Source organism: Lampetra planeri, chromosome 21, assembly GCF_965212315.1.
Source record: "Lampetra planeri chromosome 21, kcLamPlan1.2.h2, whole genome shotgun sequence".
Lineage (NCBI taxonomy): Eukaryota > Metazoa > Chordata > Hyperoartia > Petromyzontiformes > Petromyzontidae > Lampetra > Lampetra planeri.
In genome coordinates, this window is record NC_136127.1 from 11971447 (window position 1) to 11998747 (window position 27301).

Below are 27301 nucleotides of genomic sequence, written 5' to 3' on the forward strand. Positions count from 1 at the left end.
ATACGTCATGCAGCTGTATCGGCGTGAATTACCAAAGCTAACCCGCTCAGAAACCGCATTCTAATGGAAGAGCTGTGTCATGGCGAAAACGCGTGATAGTGTGCCACGGGGCGCGTCGTCACCGTGACCACCCTCCTCTTGTTCCAGACACCGCGGCAACGTCCGTGACAGGGACGCAACCCAGCAACAGCACGCTCGGCGGCGTGAACTCGACGTTGCCCGGCAGCGGTGGTGGCGACACAAGCTTCAGCACCACCACAACCCCCAGCACCACCACAAACACCAGCACCACCACAAACTCCAGCTCCACCACAATCCCCAGCACCACCACCAAAACCCTCATCACCACCACAAACTCCAGCATCACCACAATCCCCAGCACCACCACAAACACCAGCACCACCACAAACTCCAGCTCCACCACAATCCCCAGCACCACCACCAAAACCCTCATCACCACCACAAACTCCAGCATCACCACAATCCCCAGCACCACCAGAACCCCCATCACCACCACAATCCCCAGCAGCACCACCACAAAATCCAGCACCACCACAAACTCCAGCATCACCACAAATTTCAGCACCACCACAACCCCCATCACCACCACAACCCCCAGCATTACCACAATCCCCAGCACCACCAGAACCCCCATCACCACCAAAACCCCCAGCATTACCACAAACTCCAGCACCACCACAACCCCCAGCATCACCAGAATCCCCAGCACCACCAGAACCCCCATCACCACCAAAACCCCCAGCATTACCACAAACTCCAGCACCACCACAACCCCCAGCACCACCACAACCCCCAGCACCACCACGTCTGCCAGCACCACCACCACCACAACCACAAATTCCAGCACCGCCACAACCCCTAGCAGCACGAGCTCTCAGTCGCCCAGCACCAGCGCGGGTGTCATCAGCACCAGCACGCCGACCACGCCCCCCACAACCAGCGTTAAGAGCACCGGTGAGTGAGTCCGTTGCGCCGAGCCAGCGCCCTTGGGCAGGTCGGCCCCGTCGCGGTGGAACGGACAGCGCGCCGGACTGTTGCAACGCGGTGCGGTTCGGTCTCCCCGGCGTGGCGGTCGAAGGAGTACCGCGGATTGCTCAAGTTGCCGCGCCTCTGTTACGTCGATGGGCAGGGCGCGCGTGGTGGGGTCAAGTGTGGGTACGCCTGGCCAGTGTGGAAGAGCAGTGGGCCTAGATGCCCTCCACTAGAGGGGCTCTCTAGTGGAGGCCCTTCCGCCAGCAGTAGCGTGAGTGAGCAATTGCAGGGCTGCGCCTTTACCTTTAACTTATTTACAATGTTCAACTTGCAGTTGTCAGCTGTGTGTTTTATCGTGTACGCGTGTGTTTGTGGCGGGGTGTTACTAAGTTATTGTGGTGCAGTGGATACAATCGGCCGTGCGATTCAAATCAACTCGGTTGGACTCCTGCCCGCGTATGTTGGCGCCATCGTTCTGGGTATGACGCCGCTCTGCGGTTGAGGTGGCGGCGTCACCCGAAACTCACCTGTCCAGTGAGGCGAGGGGAAGCCGCCCTCGATCTCCCTGCCGTGTTCAAGGCTCAAGGTCCCCAAGTGAGGGGGAGAGGAGGAAGCAGACGGAAGGAACGCGAGCCACGTGTCTGATGTATGAATGCACCGTATGTTGAACTTCTTTCGCAGCGTACGCAGCCAACCATGCTAATCGGAGGTGCGCGCGTGTGTCTTTACTTTTTACAAAAAACTAAACAGGCTTTGACAGGTGCCTGCCCAACCCGTGCAACAACAGCGGGCAGTGCCAAAGCAACACCACCTTGCCGCTGTGCGACTGCGGGACCGCCTTCTTGGGAGAGTTTTGTGAAATCAGTACGTCCAGCTGCCCCGGCAGCCAGCCATCCGTTCCCCGGGCAGGCGTAACAATGACCGCTTTTCCACCGCACAACTGAGCTGCGCCAGGGTTCGAGCCACTGCAGTAGCCGAGCCGGTCCGCCGACGTCACAATCGACAAACCGGTCGAGACGCGCGTGTACAGTTGACGTGAGGATGCCGTGTCCTCTCTGTTTAGCGAGGAATGCGGCGGGAGCCCCGCGCCTGGCCCTGCTTGGCCCCGAGTCAGATGGTGCTATTAGGAAGCCACTCGGAGCTTTGCACTTTTAAATAATTTAGATTTCTTTAAAAGTGCATTTTGAGTTTAGTTTGTTGTCCTTCCCCCCGCACCTCCGATTAGCGCGGTTGGCTACATACGGTGCAAACGAAGTTCCACAATACAAACACACGCACGTCTTCTTGCGAGGCCAGCGCATCACGGTTTGGGTTCCGGCTCGGCTCGGCAAATAGCCGGTGGGAGAAAACAAAACCGTGAGGTCCCCGCAATGGGCTCGGCTCGGACGTGCCGGTGGAAAAGCGGTGCAAGCGCCACGGGGCGGCAGTGCCGGGCAATCGGTGTCACGCGGAGCGTGGTGAAACTAACCGCGGGCTTCTAACACCAGCAACTTGTGCTTTTCCCTCCGAGGTCTGCACATCGTCTCGCACGTCCAAAAACATGGAGAGTGCAAGGGGGGAGGCTGACAAACACGGAGAAGCCGTGGCCTTTAAACGCCGCGGGCTATCGCGTGCTCAGCCAGCAGCAAGCTTGTCCTCTCTCGTTTTATTATATCACGCATTTGCTCCTTTAATTCAATTAACAATTAACGTGCCAAAAACGAACGTCAGTGTCACGGGGATTGTCACGGAACTAACAGCTTCTAACAGCGATGTCACATGTCAGTGTCACGGGGATTGTCACTGAACTAACAATTTCTAACGGCGATGTCATGTCTCAGTGTCACAGGGATTGTCACTGAACTAACAGCTTCTAACGGCGATGTCACATGTCAGTGTCACGGGGATTGTCACTGAACTAACAATTTCTAACGGCGATGTCATGTCTCAGTGTCACAGGGATTGTCACTGAACTAACAGCTTCTAACGGCGATGTCACATGTCAGTGTCACGGGGATTGTCACTGAACTAACAATTTCTAACGGCGATGTCACATGTCAGTGTCACAGGGATTGTCACTGAACTAACAGCTTCTAATGGCGATGTCACGTCTCAGTGTCACGGGGATTGTCACTGAACTAACAGCTTCTAACGGCGATGTCTCGTGTCAGTGTCACGGGGATTGTCACTGAACTAACAGCTTCTAACGGCGATGTCACATGTCAGTGTCACAGGGATTGTCACTGAACTAACAGCTTCTAACGGCGATGTCTCGTGTCAGTGTCACGGGGATTGTCACTGAACTAACAGCTTCTAACGGCGATGTCACATGTCAGTGTCACAGGGATTGTCACGGAACTAACACCTTCTAACGGCGATGTCTCGTCTCAGTGTCACGGGGATTGTCACGGAACTAACAGCTTCTAACGGCGATGTCACGTCTCAGTGTCACAGGGATTGTAACAGAACTATCAGCTTCTAACGGCGATGTCTCGCGTTCGTGTCATGGAGAATGTGGCAGAACTATAACAGCTTCCTTCCAACAGTTGAACCACAACAGCAACATCAGAATCAGAATCAGAAACGGTTTTAATCGCCATGTAAGTTTGCACAAACAAGGAATTCACTATGGCGGGACGGTGCATACATTGAACAAGTAGGAATCTTAACTTATATAAAAGGTATACACTCTAACTATACTAACGTTACAAAGTATAAGTAATACTAAAGGGCTAAAATCTTTAAAATTATGAATAAGTAGACCTTATACATGCATCACCCAGCAACCACACATCCACTGCCAATGAGGGCCTCACACAAATCAATGTTTAAATGCACCAGCTACTAAATAACAACAACAATAATAATAACGACGTGCAAGACAGCGCCTTGCCAATCAACTGCTGGATGAGGGCCTCCTCACGCAGTGTGGGTCGTGGGGGTTGCTTGACCATACTTCACCACGCTGGTCAGTGCGGGTTTGTGAAGGCGGGGGGCATAGACGCGGGATGTTCCCCCACTGCCCTGTGCCGCTCACCACGTAGCCCCACCGCAGCCTATAGCACCTGTTATGCATGGCCGTCGCCCATCCAAGCACTGCCCAGGCTCAACCCCTTGCTTCCATTTGGCAAATGTTCACCTGTCAAGATGCGATGACTTGGGCACTGCTTAAAACTTTTTTTTACCCATATATTTTCCTTCAATATTTCCCACTAATCGAACGAGCTGATGCAATGCATCGATGGCAGTGGTGCCAGGAACGCGATCGCAGCGGTGCCGTGTGTTTCATTTCCACCCTCTCCTCGTTAGCTCAGTGCCCGGGCCCACGGCGCAATTGCACCGCCTGCACACCATCGATAGCCACTGCCGGCACTGCGTCTGTCGCGGCCTGCCTCACACGTGCGCGTTGTGTGCCTCTCACGGCCGCGCGCGCTCACCAAATGCACGTGATGAACCCCCCCCCCCCCCCCGTCTGCATGCGTGCGCGTGCGTGCGTGTGCGTGCAGTCAATTACTGCGACCAGCACCGGTGCCGTCACCGCGCCGAGTGCATCAACAAGGCCAGCAACTACACCTGCGTGTGTCCCATCGGCTTCCGCGGAGACTTATGCCAAGAAGGTAGCCGCTGTCGCGCGTTTTACATTGAGTGCACCGCGGTGGCTAGGAGATGTTATCTCCCTCGCCTGGTATGCAGGAGGTCGTAAGTTCGATCCCTGGGAGAATTTAATTACCACCACGAAACTCACTGTGATCGTGAGAGTTTACCGAGAACGAGGAAGGCTCTGATCTTAAAACGCGATGGCGAGATGTTAATTCCGTCGCCTGGTCTGCAGGAGGTCGTGAGTTCGATCCCGACTGCGATGCCTGCTGTATATTTGGAGGTTGCGTGTCTCTCTCCCCACGGTCACGTGGATTTTTTCTCCGGGTTCTCCGGTTTTTCCCTCCATATTTAGAAACGTGCGTTTCGAGTATGTGGCTGCTGTCAATTTGTACACGGTAAGCCACTTTTTTGAGCTTTCCGAAAAAAGCTACATAGCTCAGTGGGCCTTAGCTGGTAAAATAAAAATAGTTAATAGTTTTACATCGTGCAGGGGTCTCCACCTCCGGGGTACAGAAAAATCCGGGACGTGTCATGGGAAGGAGACGCCGCATGACGAATACCATCTCACATTTGTCTTGCGCATCGCACTATTAAGTAACGGGCGATGTCCCAGGAACGTATATGGATTTCTCAGGACAGCAGCTACCTCAACAAGAGGATACTCTTTGGAAATTAAGCAAGCGGTGGCAACGGCTATCATGCCCCCCCCCACCGCCTCCCCCAAATTGAGGGTGCAAACCCAACTTCCACATTCGCCGATCGTCATCGGCCACGATCTATCCACAACTGGACGTAGGGATGCGGCGCATGCTCCCGTGACGGTAAAATATCCGTCTCTAAATCCCTGCGCTTCCTTGCTCCCAATCTCCTCGGAGGACGAACCCCTCCTTCTGGGGGCATCTTCGCTATCCTGGGCTGCTATTCCGTGGCCGGTCCCGAGCCGTCGGCCATCAGGGTTTTGATTGCGCCCGATGATTCCTTTCGTTGTGCTCTGTTTTTTCAGAAATGAAAGTCTTCGAGTCGAAAACCAAGATCGAGGAAGAATTCGACAGCGATTTGGAAAACGAATCTTCGGAAAAATTCAAAACAATGAGAAATAAACTGGAAACATCGGTGAGAGGCCAAGCAGAGTCTGGAACTTGTTCGTTTTGAAAGCTCTCCAACTAAAGTTGAAAGCGTGAACGAACGCATGCGCTCTGTCTGTCCGTCCGTCCGTGTGTGTCCCTGTCACAGCGGGCACGATAACTCTCATAGAGGTGATCCAGTACGAATTAAACTTTAGTCCGGGGTTGCGTTTGCCATTTGGGGACTCGACCAAGAGAAAACCGCACCACATCGATCAAAGGGTTATCGCCCAAAAAACCTGGCGGTAAAAAATTAAACGACCACCTCGGGGTGGACAAACGCGGCGTGTCAATTGCGTCGCAGGATCCGTGCGTGCGCTTGATTTTTCTTTCCTTCCGTTTTATCCATTTACTTAACAGATGAACAGTCACTTGAAGGTTGAGTTGAAGAGCGAAAAAGTGAAGGTGGTGGTGATCTCCTTCAAGAGGGGCAGCATCGTGGTGGACAGCATCATCGCGGTGGACAATCTCGTAAACATAACCATGCAGACAGTGGAGAACGGCCTGAGAAACATCCTGCTCGCCGTGGCCAACGACACTAAACTTCCCATGAACGTCTCGTCTGTCGTGATGTCCGGTGAGCGTCGCGCTCGCCACCCCCCCTCCCCGTCGCGTGCCGTGACGGTCAGCACAGGGGGCTGCTCGCCAACAGCGCCGACGTTCTGTTCAAGGCGTTGCGGGGGATGTTTGTGCGTGCAGACTTCGACGAGTGCCAGAACTCGACGCGGAACGACTGCTCGCCGTTCGGGACGTGCACCAACACCGAGGGCTCCTTCAACTGCGCGTGCCTGCCCTTCTACGAGGACGTCTCCGTGGACTCTGTGGGGAGAGACTGCCTGGGTGAGGCCCTGCGGACGCCGCCTGTCCTCGCCGCGCGCGGCGTCGCGGAGTCGCGGCGACCGCTACTCGCAAACAGCGCAACTCTGAGTCCGTACCTTTGACGCCTGCGACCAGGACCGTCCATAGTGGGCGGGCGAGGGGGGGGTTTGCGGGGCCCGGGGCAACTCACCCACCGCATGGGCGCCCCCCACCCCCCCCCCCCGATGGCTTCAAACTACCGCCCCCTACTGGACATCTGTGAAAGAGAGCTTTATAGCTCATCGGATTCCTCCAGTATGAATACATATTCTGATTCCCCGCATACCCTGGGGATGGCTCTGCGTGCAACCTGCGATGCCACGGAGCGGATGTCGCGCGAGCTCGGCACGCGGAGCCGTTCTGCGCAGCCGAGCTTGCGATCCCGCTCACCGCCGAGTTGACGCCGTCGTAAAAATCGCCGCTACGATTTTTTCTATTTTTGTATTTGTTCGGCTGCGCCAAGCGGGGCGGGAGGGTCTCGCGACGCGAATTCGGTCAGAGCCGTCGCGTGACCCTCGGCCCCTTTTCCAAATCTCCACGTGAACGACGTAAGGCACCTGCCCAGAACCACGCTGCCCGTGCGCGCCACGACACTCGCTCAGCGCGCCGCACGCAAGCCGTCTCTTCTAAAGCTTGCGGATCGTTGCCTTCAACGTCACAGCGCCCCGCGTGTTTTTGTGAAGATGATTCGGTAAATGTTGACTGTGAGGTCGCCCTGTTTGCGGCTGCTCCCGTCTGTGTGTGTGGGACTGGGGAGGGAAATCAAAGCAACAGTTTCTGACTGACAGTCACCTAAACATGAGACCGCTTTAGTCGACTGGACCGAGCGACTGCAATAATCGACAGACTAAGACTAACATGTCAGCACTCGAGTTTGCTGTCTCCTTGTCAGTCGACACCCTGGACACCCTTGCAAACGGTTTGTTCCACCTTCAGGGATTTTGCAGTGAGATACTTTAATGAACAAAACAACAAGACTTCAACATTGACATTCTGACTGAAATGATCACTGGTCAGCACTGCTTCTGGCGTGACTCCCCACTCTCTCTTCCCTCGTCTGCTCCCCCCCCCCCATTTCCTCCCACCCCACCGCAGCGCCTCGACCCCCACGGAACGTCAGCGTGTCGTTGCAAACGACGACGGAGCTTGAGCTGAGCTGGCTGTCGCCCAGCAGCTCTGTGGACGGCTTCAACTGCACGCTGGCACTCGCAGGCAGTGGCAATCCGGTGGTTGCCTGGAAGTCGCTGCCCGCCTCCGAGCTGCGAGTCAATTTCTCGGGGCTGCTGCCCGGCGCCACGTACAGCTTCACGGTCCACAGCTACCGCGGCAACTTGACGGGCGATGCCGTGCAGCTCAACGCCACGACCAGTACGGCGCTCGAGGGGGGGGGGGGGGCGGTCCGTGGAGAGTGTGGAGCTGCGCTCTCTCTCTGTGCTCACTCTCTCTCTCACTCTCCTCTGATCACGAGCACGTGACACGGCGCTCGCTGCACCATCGTTGCGATGTCCCAGCGTTTTAACTAATCGATTGAGCCACATATTTCTTTTCGTGGCGCTGCTGCTGCATTGGCAGCGGTGCACGAGCGCACGCAACAACAACGGCGACAACAACAACGACAACAACAACAAACACGGCAGCGGCTCCACTCCCGTTGGTACCGGTGCCGTTAAAGAGGGGAGAGGATAGTTATTCATTTATTTTGACGGGCAAGGCCCACCTGAGCTATGTAGCTTTTTTGCAAAAGCGACCTGCCTATCACAAATGGTAGCTAAACCAAGTGGCTTATCACGTGGAAATGTACAGCAGCCAATTAAAATGTACAGCAGCCAAATACGTGTGAGAGAGAAACACGCAAACTCCAAATATACAGCAGACGTCGGGGTCGGGATGGAACCCACGACCTCCCATATACCAGGCGAGGTACCTAACATCTTGCCACTGTGGCACCCACTATTTGACGGGACGAACGAGGGGCTTTGGGGAGCACGCGTCGCCAGATGGGACGGCGCCCGGGGGTCGAGACGAACGACGGAGTTGCAGCTGAAGGAGTTGACGCCGCTACTCCGGAGCGCGTCCGCCGCAGAGATGGAGCGATGCGATCCGCGATAAAATAATCTCGCGTGCGGGTGTTGGGATCATGAGAGGCGGCTTGAGGAGGCTTCATCCAGCAATGGGTGGAGTGTGGTTGATGATAACGAGTGCTTAAGAGCGATAATATTGATGGCCCATGTGAATTTGTAAATACGTTTTATTCATCATGACGACAGCCTGATGCTTGATTATATGATGACGATTGATTAAAAGATGATGGATTAAATTATGATGATCGATTGATGCTGATGGTGATTGATTCAATGATAATGACAAAAATGATTATCAAATTACGTTAATTATTTAAGCAATCATAAAGAGGACAACAATGATGACGGTGACAAATACGATGATAATAATGATGATGAAAATGACGATGATTACAATGATCATGACGACGACGATCTTGATGACGACGACGACGACGATTACAATGATGATGACGATGACGACGATTACAATGATGATGACGATGATGATGATGACGACGACGATGACCCTGCGACATTGCCGTCGTCTCCGCAACAGAGCCCCTGACGGCGGTGAACGTTCACGCCAGCAAGACGTTCTCCTCCATCACCGTCACGTGGGACGCTCCGAGTGGCAATTTCGACTGGTTCACCCTGAGCGTGGCGCCCACCGACAACAAATCCTCCATGGCAGAGTGGCGCGTCTTTAACATCACCGACGGCACGGGGCTCAAGCAGCGGGTGGTGGGGCTGGTGTGGGGCATGAGCTACAGCGTGGCGCTCTTCACCGTGAGCAACGGCGTCAAGAGCTCCGCCGCTTTCCCCACCAACTCCGACAACGGAGTTCTCTCCACAGGTACGGGGAGGGGAGCGGGAGAGGAGGGGGAGCGGGAGGGAGGGGAAAGGGAGCAGGAGGGGGAGTGGAGGGGGAGCGGGCAGGGGAGTGGGGACAAGAGGGGAGTGTAGTGGGAGGGGAGTGGGAGGGGAGTGGGAGCGGGAGGGGGAGGGAGGGCGAAGGGAGCGGGAGGGGCAGTGGAGGGGAGCGGGCAGGGGGTTGGCTTTTTCCGCTACCGTATCCGAGCCAGGCCAGCACAGGCCCCTCACGGTGTGGATGGTTCTCCACTGGCTATTTGCCGAGCCGAGACATGGCCACTCCGTGATACGCTGGCCTCACAAGAAGACATCTGAATCTGGCTTGGGGCCAAGCAGGGCCATGGGCGGTACTCGCGATGCGTTAGTTGCGTGCGATGTCGGTAATTGCGACTCAGTTTGCTGACATCAGCTGCCTGGATTTGAACCTGAGCCCCCCGGTTATCTGTGTTTGGGAGTTTCATCGACCTGCCGGTGACGCGAGGATTACCGTCGGACGTCTGCTTCGTCGAGTCATGCTCCGCGTTTCTCTTTACTCAACAGAGAGCTGTCCGTCTGGAGGGTTGCCCGGTACTCATTGCAGAGGTGAGTCCTCGTCGGCCTGTGTCGTACTCCACACAGAGCAGTCACAGAGCAAAGCGGCCCGCCACCTCCTTCCGTAGCGCAGCCTCGCGACGGAGACGTTTGCCGCGGGAAAAGTTCCACCGTTTCAGGCGTACATTTTAACGTGTGGGTAGTTATTTGTTTGGGCGTAGCGTGGCCTCTGATTTGGGAGGCGGAATGAATGGGCACAGCACAGTCGATCGACAAGTTGCCAACCCACCGGACCGGTGTGGAAGAGTTTGCCAAATACGCCCGAAAGGCTCCCTGTAGTGGAGGCCCTTTCGCCAGCGGTAGCGTGAGCAAGCAGCTGCATGCCAGACTTCCTGAAAGATGCGCGATACCCACACTTTACCCCGCTACACGCGACATGCCGATCGGCTGTCTGTGGTGCACCCATTTATTCTGCTTTCCCCAGGGAAAGCCTCGCTTGAGACTCTCTCATGGAAAGGTCTGGCGGTTGAATTATTACATGAAAAAAACTTAAGATGCGCACTCGTGTTTAAAAATGATCGTGCTTCCCCGCAGATTTCAACCGGTATGAAGCGACGCTGCGGATCGACCGCGTGTTCGACAAAAACCTCGAGTCTTTGACGTCCAAAGAGTTTGTGGCACTCGCCGCAGAACTGAAGACCGAGGTAATGCCCCCCCCGCCCCCACTGGCCGTGAGCAAACTCAGCCCCAGGGAGCCCTGGGTTTGTACAGCAAGTGGGGGTCAGAACTAATTGTCAGCTCAGGTTTTAGTCCCAAAAAAACTAAACTCAATGGAAAGGTAATGAATAACTTCAACATGTCGGCTTTAACACTTGTCATTGGATATTGACTCACTCTCGTCTTTGCCTCGTTTCTATCTCTCCTCTCTCGCCTAATGCCATCTTTTTCACCGGCTCTCCATTATCGCTGCATCTGTCTATTTTCTCTCTGTCACTTCTGTCATCTCACTTGGAGTTTATAAAGGGGTTTGTGGGTGGGCACTTAAAATAATTTCTTCTCAGGGCGCCCCGATGAGGCGAGCACCACCACTGCATTCGTGCGCTCTTTTGGCCTACATCAGGCGTGGGCAGCCTACGGGCCGAGGGCCGGACACATCCCATGCCGCCACACGAGGCCCACCACTTTGGGCTAAACCCAAAGGGCTTCCTGTGACACTGCATCTGTCTGCAAATCTTAGCGGTGGTGGCCCCGCTGCACGTGGCTGCTGCCTGTAATCCAGCGCTGCGGAGGCAGCAGCAGCAGCAGCAGCGAGGGGTTGGTGGATCACCGCACACAGATGTTGTCAAACTCTCTTCCGGCGGGCGTCGAGTAGGTGCCCGTTACTCTGGCTCGCCACGAGAAGGCCGTACAGCAAACATGAACTCCACTCCTTACCATTTCTACGGCATAGAGAATTGCCTTCTCGCGCTCCTGGGATTTATCCGGGTGCTCCGGTTTCCTCCTGCATGTGAATTCTCATAAATTTATATATAGAGGACCGTAGAACTTGGGGGTAGGGGGGGAGATTTTGCGCCGGCTCACCACCTGGCTGCTGCTGCTACCTGTCCCGCTTATCTGCGGTTCCTCCTCGCCCCTCCGAGTTGTTCTCTCTATTCCAGACTGAGCGAATACTGTGCGCAGCTTTACGGCTCGAAATGATGATTGTTATTGTTATAATTATAAATGGCTCTCGTCAATCTGCCCTTCTGCCTTGAAATCTGTCTGCACGCCTCATCTCAACGCTTCGCCTCTCCAATTGCCGTTGCAGCTGGACCGAGAGATGTCTAAAAGGCTGGACTCCTACGTGGGCGTCACCGTGAAGAGGTTCTGGAACGGGAGCGTTAACGCAGACCTGAATATCCTCCTGAGTCCTGGGAATGTCTCGAGCTGGTCGGAAGTGGCCGACGCACTGTATAACTCCACCAAAAACTTCATTAACATCACCATCCTCAACGTCAGCATAACAGGTGGGTGACGTGGGCCTGGTGGTGGCACGTTTGTCGCTTGTTACGGAGGTTTCTGGTTCAAGCCCCGTGGACACCCTGGTTAACGCTACGGGTTTATTCACGCTGCGGGTGTATTAACGTTGCAGGTGTATTAACCGGTGGACGTCAACGAGCCCGTGATGTTAATTGAGAGACAGAGCAGGCCACGTGTGCCAGTATCACCGAAGGATCGTAACCTTATCGTGGTTTGTGTATTTCAATGACCCTCAGAGCTACGTCGCCCGGAGTCTTGTACTCCTGGTAGGGTTTCTCCTGGCGAACAGTTCTGGGGGAAGGTTCCAGACAAATAACATTTAAAAAATCCCCTCATGAATGGTTAAAAAATACAAAAATCAGAGAACTTCGCCTGGACAAGGTATACCGGGACACCCCCCTGGAGTCACCCCTGGGGGTGACGTTCGCCGGCCAGAGCCTTGTGGCCGGGTGACCCCACACATGACCCGGTTGGGCCCATTGTGCAATGGCTACGTGGTGCCATCCTGCGGGCCCACCATCCGAAGGACGAAGGGTGAGGGGCGGGTGTGCAATGCCAGTATCGCGGTGAGAGTAATGGTCTCAGACGGGCTGGACCTTGGCGACGGACAATGAGCTATTGGGACGTGGAATGTGACGTCACTGGGGGGGGGAGGGAGCCTGAGCTGGTGGAGGAGGTGGGAGGGTACCGACTATATATCGTCGGTCTCACCTCCACACACAGCATTGGCACTGGAACCAAACGTCTCTATCGGGGGTGGTCTCTCTCCTATTCCGGAGTAGCCCCTGGTGAGAGGCGGGTGTGGGGATACTCACAAGCCCCCAGCTGGGTGCTATTCAGCTGGAGTTTGTCCCAGTGGATGAGAGAGTCGCCTCAATGAGACTTCGGGTGTCAGAAAGGAAAACTCTGACTGTTGTCTGTGCTTATGCACCAAACAGCAGTTTAGAGTATTCAGCCTTCTTGGAGACGGTGGGTGCAATGCTCGACAGAGTGCCACCTACCGACTCCACAGTCTTACAGGGCGACTTCAGTGTTCATGTGGGAAATGATGGAGATACCTTGAGAGGCGTGATTGGGAGGAATGGCCCCCCTGATCTGAACCCGGCCGGATGAGATGTTATTGGAATTCTGCGCTAGTCACGGAATGTCAATAACAAACACCATGTTCGAACACAAGGATGCTTATAAGTGTACTTTGTAATAGAGCACTTTCGGCTGAAGGTCAATTATTGACTTTATAGTTGTATAATTGGACCTAAGGCCGTATGGGCTGCACACTCAGGTGAAGAGAAGGGCAGAGCTGTCAACTGATCACAACTTCATGGTAAATTGGGTTGGACGCTTGGGGCACCGACCAGATAGAAGTAGAAGGCCCAATCGAATAGTGCGGGTTTTATGGGAATGTCTGGCGGAAGACCCAGCATGGAAAGATTTAAATTTCCACCTCCGATAAAACTTCTCCTGCACTCCAGGGGAGGTTGTGGACATTGAGTCCGAGTGGACGGTGTTCAGGGCCTCGATTGTGGATGCAGCTGCGAAAATCTGTGACCTGAAGGCAGTTGGTGCCTGTCATGGCAGCAACCATAGGACCCGCTGGTGGACACCGGTGGTGAGGGAAACTGCCAAGTTGAAGAAGGAGGCTTTCCGAGCCATGCTCGGATAAAAAAGTCTCCCGACTCGATTGAGAGGTACCGGCTTTGCGAAGAGTGCGGCAGCTGCAGCAGTCGCTTCAGCGAACGCCCCGGGGGGCGTGGGAGGAGTTTGGAGAGGCCATGGAGAGGGACGCCTTACGGGAGGGGCCTCCGGGACGTGGCCCAGGCTGTTCTCAGTAAGGGTGGCGGTGTAACATTGACCTCAACTTCGGAGATAGTCGAGAGGCGGAAGGAACACAGAGGAGCTCCTTAACGCGGTGGACATGCCCTCCTCTCAGGATGCAGCGCTGGAAACGGCGGGGGTGGGGGGTAGGATCCATCACGGCTGCTGAAGTTTCTGCGGTGGTCAAGGGCCTTCGAAGCTGCCAGGGTGGACGAGATTCGCCCAGAGTTGTTGAAAGCACTGGACAGTGTAGGAGTGTAGGAGTTAACGTGCCTCTTCAATGTTGCATGGAAGGCGGGTACAACACCTCTGGATTGGCAAGCTGGGGTTGTGCTTCCCATTTTTATAAAAGGGGACCAGAGGGTGTACTCCAACTATAGAGGAATCAAACTCCTCAGCGTCCTAGGGAAAGCCTATGCTAGAGTGCTGGAGAGGAGGCCCAGCCCGGTACTCGAGCCTCAGATTCAGGAGGAACAATGTGGATTCCATGACGGTCGTGGAACAATGGACCAGTCCTTTTCTTTCTCACAGATGTTTGAGGGGTCATGGGAGTAGTCTTCTCTGGTCTACCTCTGCTTTGTAGACTTGGAGAAGGCATATGACCGTGTTCCCTGCAATGTCTTGTGAGAGGTGCTGCGCTATCCGGTCCCTCTGTTCCCAGAGTGAGAGCTGTGTCCGTATTCTTGGTGTTAAATCAGAGTCGTTCACTGTGGGTGTTGGACTCTGCCAAGGGTGCGTCTTGTAGCCACTCCTGTTTCTGATTTTCATAGACAGGATATTTTCATAGGCAGGTGCAGCCGAGGTATGGAGAGGTGGCGTCCCTGCTTTTTGCAGATGACGTTGTCCTCTTTGCCTCGTCAGTCTGTGATCTCCAGCGTGCACTTGAACGATTTGATGCTGAGTGTGAAGCGGCTGTGATGAGGATCAGCATCTCCACATCTGAGGTCATGGTTCACCCCTGGGAGACGGTGGATTGTTCTTTCCAGGTGAGGGGGGAACAGCTGCCCCAAGTGGAGGAGTGGGAGCGAGAGATCGGCCAGCGGATCGGTACGGCGTACACAGTGTTGCAGGCGCCGTGCCGTTCCGTGGTGGTGAAGCGGGAGCTGAGTTCTCAAGCAAAGCTCTCGGTTTACAGGTCGATCTACATTCCCACCCTCACCTATGTTCATGCGCTGTGGGTAATGACCGAAAGGATGAGATCACGCGTACAAGGGGCCGAATTGAGGTTTCTCCGCATGGTTGCTGGGCTCACTCTCCATAAATGGGGAGAAGCTCGGTAATCCGGGATAGCCTCGGAGTCGAGCCGCTGCTCCTCTGGATCGAGAGGAACCAGTTGAGGTGATTCGGTCACCCGGTAAGTTTGCCCCCCGATAGACTCCCCCTGGAACTCTACCGGGCACATCCCACTGGGCGAAGGCCTCGTGGCCGGCCTAGGACATGCTATGTCCCTCGGCTGGCCTGGAAACGCCTGAAAATTCCCCAGGCAGAGCGAGAGTCTGTCGCCAGGGAATGGGAGGTCTGGACCACTCTACCCAACACACTGCCGCTGCGACCCTCACCAGGACAAGCGGGTTGAGAAACGAAAGAAACGTGAACCAGCCCATTATGTTATTCGAGAGACAGAGCAGGCCACGTGTCGGTGTCACGGTCCAAATTTCCTCCAAAATAAAATTTATTGTAATAACCGACAGCAGCATCGCCCCCCCTATGGGCAGACTAATGGGCAATTGCCGGCCAGTGCTGCGTCACGTCGTCTCGCACAGGCACAGCTGTTATCAGGGGGTGCCCTATGCTAAACCACAGCTGGGCAACGGAATTATTGAGGTGAGATGTGATGTTAATCTTTTGAGGTTCTGGAGCATCCAAATGCCCTATTAATTTAAATCCCTATCCTGAAGTTGTGGTTCAGTGAATGCTGAATTAAGTTTCATGGGGCCTTGGGCCTGTTATAGTGTTGGAGCCCCCCCTTCTCCTTTACGGTTTCCTAGATTCACGTAGAGACTCTTAGACTTGGAGTCAAAAGGTCTGGCACAGATGGATTCAAGGATTCATTGTTCTACTGCTATCTACGATATTTCACACTTGGAAGCCCAAGCCTACGACAGCTGCTATTCCCAGCCAGTCATTATTCCATCCAAGCACGGACGAGGCTCGTTGCCGCTTAGCTTCAGAGATCTGACGAATTGGACGCGATGGACGACGGAAAGGTGACTTGTGTCCTCGAGACACTAGATAGCCCACAAAAGCTCACTGGCCTGAGAAGTAAGGGGTTGGATTCGGCGGATCAAGTGAGTTAGTAAGTTCGCCACGTGACCGTAACAATAATAGCTCTGCGGCCATTTTGTCAATCCATCGTTGTTTTTGCCATGCTTTACCGTGCCGGTCGGTGGGCTTTGGCGTGACTCGAGCGAATCTTTAAATCGCAGGGTCGGGAGAGGCGACGACGGGTTTGGGGAGCGAGGCTTTCAACCAGCAGGGGATTGCCCACGGCTGACGATGCTGATGATGATGACGATGTTGTTGAATTTAACGTGATAACGGGAACGCTGCCCGGACTTCGCCCCCTCCCCCCGCCCCCCACCTCCCCACATGAACAGACGTGGACGAGTGTGCAGACAAGAACAGCTACTGTGACCCCAACGCCGACTGCTTTAACATGAACGGCACCTTCTCCTGCACCTGCCGCCCTCCGTTCATCAACTTGATGAACACCTCCGCGGGGTTGAATTGCAGCGGTGAGGGTGGCACCCCCACTGCACACGCCCGGATTGCCGTGACTTCGTCATTCACCCCGTGATGTGAAACGCCGTCGATACTCGCGGTCGTGACGAATATCGCGACCCCAGATCGTGATTTTGTCCCTTGTAATGTATGTAGGAGTAGAGGGAGACTGAGGGTGAGATGGAAATGGTGTGGTGTGACACCATTGTGTTTTCTCCGATTGCTATTGCTTCAATGCAGCACTTTCTCTGTTGTTTGTGGGTTTCGTGACCCAGGTCACTCTTGCAAATGAGATTGATCCGAGCCCCCTTGAGTTCTCACGCGGTTCAACAAATAGACTTAAACTCACACGTCATCTCACTCATTATTTGCCCACTCACTCACCCATTCACTCACAATCCCACTCACCCACTCGCCCACTCGCTCACAATCTAACTCACCCGCTCGCTCACCCACTTGCCGATTGACGCGCTAATGACTTTGTGTCGACCCGCAGACCAGTGCCTGGGCTACTGCTTCAACGGTGGGGGGTGCGAGGTGAACAACAACGCGCTCAAGTGCAGGTGAGCAGCGGCGTCGCGTGGTGGCGGCTCGCGGCTCGCCTCGTCGCTGCGGCCACGCCTCCACGTGGAAGAGAACACCCCACGGGCACGCGTGTGCGCGTGCGGGATTTCTCTCTTCCGTTGGTCGGGGGTAGGGGGGGGGCGTGGAGAGGAGGCGCGTGCGTGCGCTTCATATTTCAGCGCCGGTTTGTAAACCCTTGGCTGCTCCTGGCTCTTCCGAGGCGAATGGCCGGCGTTGAGGAGGAGGCCAGATATCCGCTCGGGGTGCCGGCTCTGCGGAGTCTTCCCGCGGTGGCGGCGCTTTCACCGGCGGTGGCGTGAGCAAGAGCTTTCGGGGGTTGTGCCTTTAGCTTTTCAACATCGTCATCACCACCACCATCGTGATCGTTATCGTCATTATGATGATTGTTATCATCATCACTCTGATAATAATCTCAGTCCCTTCTGCGGCTCGTGTCCGGGCGCTCGTTTCACGTTAATGAGACGAACAACGATGATTTGTTGTTGATGAAGCGCACCGGAACACAATGGCCTACTCGTTTGTGAATGACGTCCGGGGGACTTTTAACGTCCAGTCCGAACCAATGCAGCGGCGTAACAACGAACGTACGGTTGATACGCGGCGCGGTTATAACCAGGGCGCACTGCCGGATCCCAAACCGCACTCGGCAAGCGGCAAACGCGTTCCCGCTGGGTCGCGTCGCCGCCGCAGACAATGTCGCCGCGTCACTGCCTCCGCCCGTCGTCTCCCCCCCCCCCCACCAGCGCGAGCGAGCGATTGTAGCGCTGACAGTCGCACGGTGCCCTGTCGTTACAGCTGCACGAGTGGGTACAGCGGAGCCAAGTGTGAAACCGAAGGTACGCTGCATTCCTCGCCCCCTCTCCCCCGACGCACCTCTGTCTCTCTCTCTCTCTCCTTCTCTCCGCTGTGTGCTCGGGTCACGCCGCGCGCTGTGTCGTTCCGCGCGACGTCGTTCCGCGCGATGTCCCTGACGGTTCCTGACGAAGCTCCCAGTGTGGTGGAGCGAAATGTCGGACGTCGAGCGGACGCGACAGCGAATCGGAGAGCTGCGCAACGCAACTGAGAACGAAACCTGTGCGGCGATGGACATTCCGCTTCCCCGACCGAGTTCCTTGAGCAGGTTGGGGAGAGACGCCCGCGTTGGTCGTAGCACGAAGATCGGCGTGGCTAGAACATTGGCCTCTCTAATTGAAATGTTGATGAGGATGATCGGGATGCTGAAGATGAATTCACTGCCTCGACCAGGCATCTTTTGAAGCGTGGCATTGCATTCAGACATTTCCTTGTCACTCATTTATCGCTAACGCCAACAATCATTGTTCTCACGAAGGTCACGCCTTGACGCCTCCACTAATGTGGTGGTGGTGGTGATACTGATGATGATGATGTGGCTACTGGTCACGATGATCAGGTCTGAATTGCAGCCAGGTCTGTCAGGGTCGGTGACGTTGACAATATTCATGTACCCGGCACCCCGCGCAAGCTGCCAGCGACCCGCAAACAACATACTCATTGAGAAATTAAGTCCCCATGATGATGTATGGGCTGCCATGGTGGTGTATCAGTCGGTACACTGAACCTGCAAACCATTCGTCGCCAGTTCGATGACATCTCCCGGCACGGTAGTACCGGTGCTGTCCACCCAGGAGTATGAATGGATCCCGCACAATCAGCTGATCGGCCGGTGCTGCTGGTGGGGTAAACGGTGGGTGCTCCCACTTCTCCCAAAAACAGCTGGTCAGCGTGGACGAAAAGACCACGCACCTTCGTTGTGGCCCTTCCACCAGCAGTGGCGTGAGCAATTGTAGGGGCTGCGCCTTCACCTTTGTTTGATTTATAACAATGAGGATGACGTTGGTGATGAGGGCCACGATGATGATGACGATGATGACGACGACGACGACGACGACGACGATGATGATGATGTCGATGATGATGACGATGATGATGTCGATGATGACGATGATGACGACGACGACGATGATGATGACGATGATGATGTCGATGATGACGACGACGACGACGATCATGACGATGATGACGATGATGATGTCCATGATGACGATGATGACGACGACGATGATGACGACGACGAGGATGACGACGACGACGATGATGATGATGGATGATATCTCCTTGCTGGCGTCTCCAACCTGCAGACGGATACCTGGGCAAGGTGGTCGGCATTCCCGTGGGCCTCTCTCTCGCCGCCATCGTGCTGGGCGTGCTGGGCTACCTGCTCTTCACCAAGACGCGCTTCGCCCGCAAGAAGTTCAACATCACTGACCCCAAGCAGAGGCGCCACGTCGCCTCGGAAGTGCGTCTCACGGGGGTTTATTCGGTGAGTTGCCGCATGACTGCATGTGACTGCGCGCGTGGCTGTGCGCGCGCGACTGTGTGTGTGTGTGCGCGCTCATTCAGTAATTGGGATACAAGAAAGGTGGGCGGGTGTGTTATGTTATGACCAGCCATCTCGCCATCGTGTGCTGCGACGGCCTTCATAGGCGCGGCTCGCAAACGGCACTTGCCCCAGCAGGCTGTAGGGCCATCTTTGCCTTTGTCCGGTACTAAGAGGGGAACGGGGGCGCAGTGTTTAGTGCACTCTGCATTAGGACCACGCCGACCCGAGTTCAATTCCTGCTTTGGACCAACACAGTGACAATGATTTGAACTGGTTCTGGGACTCTCCTAGGTCAACTTCATCTTTTAAATGAGTACCTGGTGCGGTGTGTAAACATCGCCACTAGAGAAATAAAGGCGGCCAGGTGTGGTGCTTGCCACCCCCCCCCCCCCTCCATGTGTTGTGCCGACCTTCGCAGGTGCTACTCGCTAACAGCACTTGCCCCAACAGTCCTTTAAGGCTACAGGGGTGATCTTTGTCTTGCATTGTTCTGACGCTGATGATTACGTTTGGCGTTGTGTTTTATTCCATTGCAATGCAGAGTCTGGAATAAGGAGGATCGACTCGGCATGGATCCAGGATCGGCTGCTCCACATCCGAACCAACACGACCGCTGTCAGCGCTGGATCCTTGAGAGATCCAATCCAGAGTTTCCAGGTGTCACGTGTAGAACGTGGCCATTGGGGGTAATTGAAGGGTGTCCGGTGTAAATGTTAACGCGGGAATAAAAATAAAAATATCTCGGCACATCCGTCAATAGCGATGTGGCCTTAAAAATAAAGAAATAATAATAATGGGCGACGTTTTGGGAATGGTCCCTTGTTCAGAGCACGGGTAATGAGCTCGCTCACTGAACGGAAGCTGCAATCCCAATTAGAATCAGCTCTTGTCGACGCGTACGATGATGCAACCTCGCGAGCGCTCTCCCAGGCTGTCCGGCACGATTTTGAAGCTCGTTTTATCTATAGATACGTCGAAAAAAAGAGACTTTAAACTTGTGACCAGGTACTCGGTCGGATCGTTCGAGTGACGTCACCGCCTTGCCCTATTAAAAGGCGTGGGAGTGATGTGGCCACAGTGTCATCATAACGACACCTACCTGACCATAACTTTGGAGTCTTTTTTGTTGTTGTTGTTCTACCATCGATGAAGATTCGCACTCTGCGATGTCGGGTCGTGCCGCGCGCTGTTCTTGCGGCGCGAAGTCCGACGTTCCCCTCCGTCCGCTGTGGGGGTTCCATCGGCAAGCGAATTCGATTCGGCGAGTGGAGGGAAACGTCGGACGTCGTGCCGAGCGGCACGCGGCACAAACCCCCGAAAACGCGAGCCGCGAAACTCCCACGCACGAGTGGCGGTGGTGGTGAGCGTCCAACTCTCGTGGTCCAGCCTGGGTGCGACACGCACATCTGAGGTGTGCGTAGCCACAAGATGAGAGCTGCTTGTTGATTGGGTTTGTCTTACATTCTAGCATATAATTACAATAACCCCCCCTCCCCTCTCAAATCGTTGCACCTGATGAGTTAATGATGACGTCACCCTGCTGCTGCTCTATATAAGAACGGGAGACAGAGCAGAGCCTCACCATTCTGGCGAATTGCCCGATGATGCTGGATGCAATTACCAGCGAAACGTCGTACTCAAATTGTAAATGTTGTGGTTTCACGCTTCAACACACCGGTGGGTTAAAGCAGTGAACTATTTGTCTTTGTCAACGTGACACTTTTTTACTGATTGGCCGTGTCGGGTGGTGGAGGGTTACGACACATTTATAAATAACGCGATCTAAACCCAAAAAGTTCATTATGAATAATATTGGTCGCGAAAGCCTACGTGTTAAACTTACATTGGGTAGCAGCGGTGAAACAGGCCACACACCGCTCCACGTTGCGTTGAGATTCGTGTTGTTTAGCGCTCCTCGGAGCTCAGCGACGCTGCAGTATGAAGCCTGCTCACGGAAATTACCTTCATTGGCCGGAGAAACGGGACGGTGATGCCACCCTTCTGCAGAAAAACAGACGATTACATTCAGCCCAATCTGCGTTCGCAGCCGGCACACCACGTTCAGTATATCTCTCGCCATGGCTGCGGCTGTTATCATCACGTGCCACTCACTCCGGGAGCTCATTGGTCACAGGTCAACGCGATGTAACGGGCAGTGTCCACATTGTCACTCTGTCATCGATTGAAAGGGAGGATAATGGATGAGGGGGGGGGGCAGGCATTTGCCCAACAGTGCGAAGTTACAGGCTGACAACAATAACAGCAACAATGAAAACAGCAATAACATCAACAATAGCAACAGCAATAACAACAGCAATAACAGCGGCATGCCATCGGTGAGCGTCAACCGCACACCGTGATGCTGCGACACCACGGGAACGTTGGTAATTCACGGTGGAATATTTTACTTTCGGGAAATAAAAAAAATGGGCATTTATTGTTTGCAATTTTACATTTTCGACAAGATTCGGACCGTGTCACGTTTGAAGGATGCGTCGGTGGCAGTGGCGGCCACGGTCATCTCGGCCGAGCGTCGCCCCTCCATACGCCACGCGTCTTGAGATAGCCACACGCCACGCGCGTTCCACCAGAGAGGCTCAACACGGCGGCGTCCGCTCCGCCGTTGCCAATTGACTTACACCGCCACTCAGTGGAGCAATGCGCGCCGCAGTCCGAGCAGCCCAGCCTGCAGGGTGTTCCTGCAGAACAGGTTGTGCCCGTACAGCAAATGAGATGTCCCGGTGGTGGGGGGGGGGAGAGATTTTGGGAAAGTGTTGGCCGGGCATTTTGTTTCTCAGCGTAGTGGGTCTCGCAACCGAGAGGGCGGTGGGCTCACACAGCAAGGCAGCGCGAAGATTCTGCTTCGTGGCACTCCACTGCTGGACGAAGGCTTCCCCAGACTGTAAGTGTTCACAGACACGTTACTGAACAGCCAGCGTGTGCGAGTGAAGCTCAACGCGATCCGTGAAATGTCGTCTCGTGCCCCGTGTTTGTCGCGGTATTTTGTGACCCCGTGGCTCGTTGGAAACGCCGAGCGACGGGCCCGTGCCGTGAGTGGAGGCGAGGGGGGGCCTCGTGCCGTGAGTGGAGGCGAGGGGGGGCCTCGTGCCCTGCCGACAGGCTGCCTCTTCTCTCGCGGTGGCCCTGAACCCGCGACGTTGCTCTCGCATGCCCGCGTGGGTCATTGCAGGTTGAGCTTAAACTGAATTTGTTTCGCCACGTGACTGACATTGTTGACATTGTTGGAGGTGGCAAGCAAAGGCTGCTCGATGTTTGTGAGCTACGGCGAATGAACTTGAGAGGCGTTGTGGACAACCTCTTTGACCCGTGTAATGTTTAAGGTGCCCATGCTATAACTTCATTTGGAAGACTTTTACAAGCCACATTTGATCCTGTGTTTTGGTGTCATCTTCCCACGTGGCTGTACAATGATTGAATGATTCGATTTTCTCAGCGTCATTATCATCATCTTACGTCATGTTTATACGTCACCTCCTGTGTCCAGTTGATCTCGACACGAGGACATAGGGGTATTTGAGATACTAACAAGAGAATTGCTTGGTACGGTCGTGATTGCAGACTGCTCAGTCATCGTTCTCTCAACTAAACGCTTTGCGGCCAGTACGGCGCTGTGGGTTATCGCGTTATTTTTAGGACACCGCTCAATTGCATCATCAGGGACTGCGATGTGCTCAAGGCAAGGGCCTGCGCGTAACAAACTCCAATACCCATCGTTTACAGTCAACCCCTTGACTGCGCCGGAGTGAATCTCGCGTGCCCCCCCCCACAGAATAGATCTGCCCACACGCCCCCCCCCCGTCCGCAGCACCTCGGACGCCCGGCAGGGTGGAGGCGGTTGCGTAACCGCGCACCGAATCGGGCCCTGCGTCGTGTTTGAGCAGCTGTGGCGAATATTTACTTGGTGGCCTCGTCCGTCTGGGTGGTGCAATACATCCATATTACGTTTTTTTTGGGATTAGATCGCGTAAACATATAAATGTGTCGTTAAACCCGCCACCACCCGACACGGCCAACTAGTAAGGGTTGTCACGTAAACAGAACATGCGCAATTCGTTACGAGTACAGCACTAACCGGTGTGTTGGAGAGTAAGTCCACAACATTTTCAATCTGAGTACGAAGTTTCGCCAGTAATGACAACGAGCATCATCAGGTGGACAGCCAAATTTGTCTGCCTGGTGATGCTAGTTGTAATTACTGGTGAAACGTCGTACTCAGATTGTAAATGTTGTGGATTGGTCTCCAACACACCGGCTTGCTGTACTAGTAACACATGGGCATGTTCTGTTTAAGTGACAAACCTTACTAGTTGGCTGTCGGGTGGTGGCGGATTTAACGACACATTTATATATTTACGCGATCTAATCCCCAAAAAGCTGTGAAAGCCTACCACGTGTTTAAACTGGTGCAATAAGTATCGCGCCTTGTCTGGCTCACCACCACCCTGGCCCCCAATCCTCCTCCTCCCGTCTCACCCTCCACCCTCCTGCGGGCTGGTCTGTTTGTAGTGGTGGGCAGGTGGGCACCGTGCGTCCAACGGAGTCATTCATCTCCGGGAGGTCGAGAGTCAGCGTGTGCCTGCACCTCCACACGGCCCACTTGTCAACATCATCCGCCCCCCTCCCCTGCCCCAGCACCCACCACAAATTCCGTCTTTGTCTTCCTCTTGCCTTCCTACCTTGGGGGTTTTTCCCCAATGACGAGCCGACGCGCCAGTGGGGGGGGGGGGGGGAGCCTCCCGTGAGCCTCGCTCCGCAAGTGCGCAGTATCCCCCTCGTACCTCCGTCTGACAAAATACAAAGTTGCTCTCTGGCATTCCGTTATTTTTGGTGTTCCATTATTTCCCCGTGGAGTATCGCGCAGTCTCCCCACTATAAATCGCTCAATCTATCTGGCCTCTATTTCTATCTCTGTCTGCTATGAAGAAGGACCGCTCCCCGAAACGTCGCCCATTTACCCTCTCCAGGGCAACGCTATTGACAAACGTGTTGACTCTGTTATTTGTAGTGGTGGGCAGGTGGGACAGCATTGCGGGGGTTTTCCGCGTGGCCTCAAGGGGGCGACGGGGGGGGGGGGGGGTTCCGTGCCCTTTGGCGGATTCGTCTGGACACACGAGGCCGGTGCTGCCGTGGCGGTGCTTGAGCCCGGGCCCGTTGCCGACCGTCGCCGCGGGCTGGTTGGTGACCTCGTTCCTGGATACACTTGGCCGAGGCCGGACAGCCGAGTCGTAACGCTGTAGCTGCTGTTGTCCTCTCCTTACAGCAGGTTCTTAGTTATTTTATGTTCTTGATTGCGGCGGGAGGCGGGTGTAATTTGTGTGTATTTCTTGTCTATCATTGGTGAATAATGATTCCTCTCTCCCCGCAAGCGAAGTTGCCGCCCGTGTTTGAGCGTCGGCGTGTCTTCGCCGTTTGTCTTGAGCAGAGTTCTTTGACCCAGTCGTACATTTTGTTCATGGTGGTGATTTGTGGTACAAAAAATCTGGATAAAACCCCCTTTAAATTGAAGTCACAACGATTTACGGGAAATTCCACGCATGTATTGACTCATTTCTGGCCAAATTAATCATCTTATGAAAAAAGAGGATATATTCATGAAGGTAAACGATCTGAAAACGTTGACAATAACAATCCACAAGTTGTCACGCGAGAGCGCTGTGTGTCTCTCCGCTGTGTTTTCGGGTTGTTGATCGGCATCAAACCCACCATCATCACCACCATCACCACCATCATCACCGCCACCATCGCCACTACCACCATCGCCACCATCACCACCACCACGTGGGGTGCCTTCGCTCCACGTGCTCAGCTCGGCTCGATTGTATATCGCAAAGAAGCTTCCTAGCACGTGGAACGAAACGTCGGACCTAAGGTCCAACAACACGCGGAACAACCCGAATGTACATCGGAGAGCTGAGACCTCCTCGGTTATGCCGTCACCTCTGGAATTGCGCTGTCCGTGGAATTTCCCCAACGCTCTGGACGTTATTTTACTGCGACAAAGTGGAATTATCTCTCATTGCGCCTTTAATTAATAAATAACTAACATCCCTTTGTCAATCAAACGGTGGATGAAGGTCCTCTCCCCCATGTTCGGCATAGGTCATTATTGGCCATACTTCACCATTCTGGTCAGTGCTAGTTGGTGAAGGAGAGAGGCCCAGATCACTCGCCACTGATGCTAGCCGTGGCCATGAATCTACTGCGCTTACCTGCTTATGAAGGTCATTCCATCTACTTGTCTTGAACTTTGAGAGGACCTGTACAGGTGTGTTCTGGAGTGTTCCATACGAAACATAGGTAGCAGCCTTGGTCAATACAAGCACATTTGGTCGGGCAGTGCTGGCTCATTGCCCCTATTTGTGCCAAAGGTAACCAGGCCATCAGTGTGAAGTGATTCGAATTTGCACGCGTGTCCGGTTTGTTTGTTTAAAATTCGCACAGCGTCTGTTATTCGTTACGTGTGGTTCTGTTTGGATGCCTGCCAAATCTCTCTTGGCAAATGGGATTGTGAAATATCGCCGCTCTTCTGGCTAACGTGTAAAGATAAAGCATATTTTCGCTCCGAAATTCAAAGAAGTCTTCGCAAACGGTCCTGCGTTTATTTCTCGGCACGTTGTGTATCCCGCCTCTAGCCCTGATTGGCACACGCGGCGATGTTGCTGCTGCGGAGAGAGAGGTCAAATTATTCCCGACAATTATCCTCGTTTGAAACCCCCGTCCACGTGATTGTGTTCGGTTTAACCTCGGTTTTTTTCCGTCTCGCTTCTCTCGTGTACAACAACATCATCATCATCATCGTAACTGTCAGAGAAATGACCCGACTGGAATAAACACGAGCCCTCTGAACACCGTGGCGGACAAGGGGTTGTGTTTTGTTCTATAAAAAACAAAGTTAAGTGATTAGAAAAAAAACCGCTTTGCCGAGACGAGAATTTTCCATTTTATCCATCTCACATTCACCCTTTGTGTTGACATTGTTTTTTTAATTGAACTGGGTGCTCCGTTTCATCCCACACGTATAAACACTCATCATAATTGGCATGCAACACATTAATCTACGCGTCTCCGCGTGCTGCGGATTGCACATAATTGCGATATTTAGTTGTACAAATGACGCTACAGTACTATATAAGCACACATTAGTATACAGTATAAACATAATATCATAACTGGCGGTGTTCAAATTGACGCAACTCGACGGAGACGCAGCTATAAATCTTAACCCGTCAATTGAACTTCAGAAAAAAAAATCTGCGGAAGCGGGAACAGGCCGTGGCACTTGTGCGTGGCAGCGGTGCCAGACAGGAGTACTCAAGGAGGCTTCCACAAATTTCTAAAATTAAAAACTACACGGCCGCATGACCACGCTACGTGACCACCGCTTGTGACCCGCTCCTCGCGACTCACTGTGCCTCGTGGCTCTCGGCAAGATGCATATTTTTTGCACGCGGCTGCTAGCGTCATCGAGTATTTAATTCCCATCCTCTCGTGTTCCATGATGCCACAAGAGCCGCAGCAGTAGCAGCAGCTTTCACTTTGCATTGACATGTAGCAAACGTATTTTAAATTATGCGTGATCATTCAAACAGCAGCAGCAGCATTAGTTATTTGTTTACACATTTATAATTGTAGCAAAAATGCACAGGCCTGGATCAATTCAATGCTGGGTGTTGTTTGGCCGTGTTTTGTCACGCTCGTGATGGGGCACGCGAAGTCGCGTC

The 27301-nt window shown here is 54.0% G+C and overlaps 1 protein-coding gene across 1 annotated transcript in view; it reads left to right on the forward strand.

The window, feature by feature from the left end:
* The window catches only part of LOC144724800 (uncharacterized), a 43572-nt gene extending 21576 nt beyond the window's left edge, over window positions 1–21996 (forward strand). Inside the window, exons 10-25 of the mRNA XM_078604188.1 lie at window positions 148–975; window positions 1744–1857; window positions 4479–4589; window positions 5576–5685; window positions 6057–6273; window positions 6396–6536; window positions 7650–7922; window positions 9174–9470; window positions 10028–10069; window positions 10613–10722; window positions 11826–12024; window positions 16450–16587; window positions 17070–17136; window positions 17954–17994; window positions 19318–19499; window positions 20101–21996. Of these exons, the coding sequence (XP_078460314.1) occupies window positions 148–975; window positions 1744–1857; window positions 4479–4589; window positions 5576–5685; window positions 6057–6273; window positions 6396–6536; window positions 7650–7922; window positions 9174–9470; window positions 10028–10069; window positions 10613–10722; window positions 11826–12024; window positions 16450–16587; window positions 17070–17136; window positions 17954–17994; window positions 19318–19499; window positions 20101–20112 (2882 nt within the window). The 3' untranslated portion in view covers window positions 20113–21996. The remainder of the gene's footprint in view (window positions 1–147; window positions 976–1743; window positions 1858–4478; window positions 4590–5575; window positions 5686–6056; window positions 6274–6395; window positions 6537–7649; window positions 7923–9173; window positions 9471–10027; window positions 10070–10612; window positions 10723–11825; window positions 12025–16449; window positions 16588–17069; window positions 17137–17953; window positions 17995–19317; window positions 19500–20100) is intronic.
* The last annotated feature ends 5305 nt before the right edge of the window (window positions 21997–27301 follow it).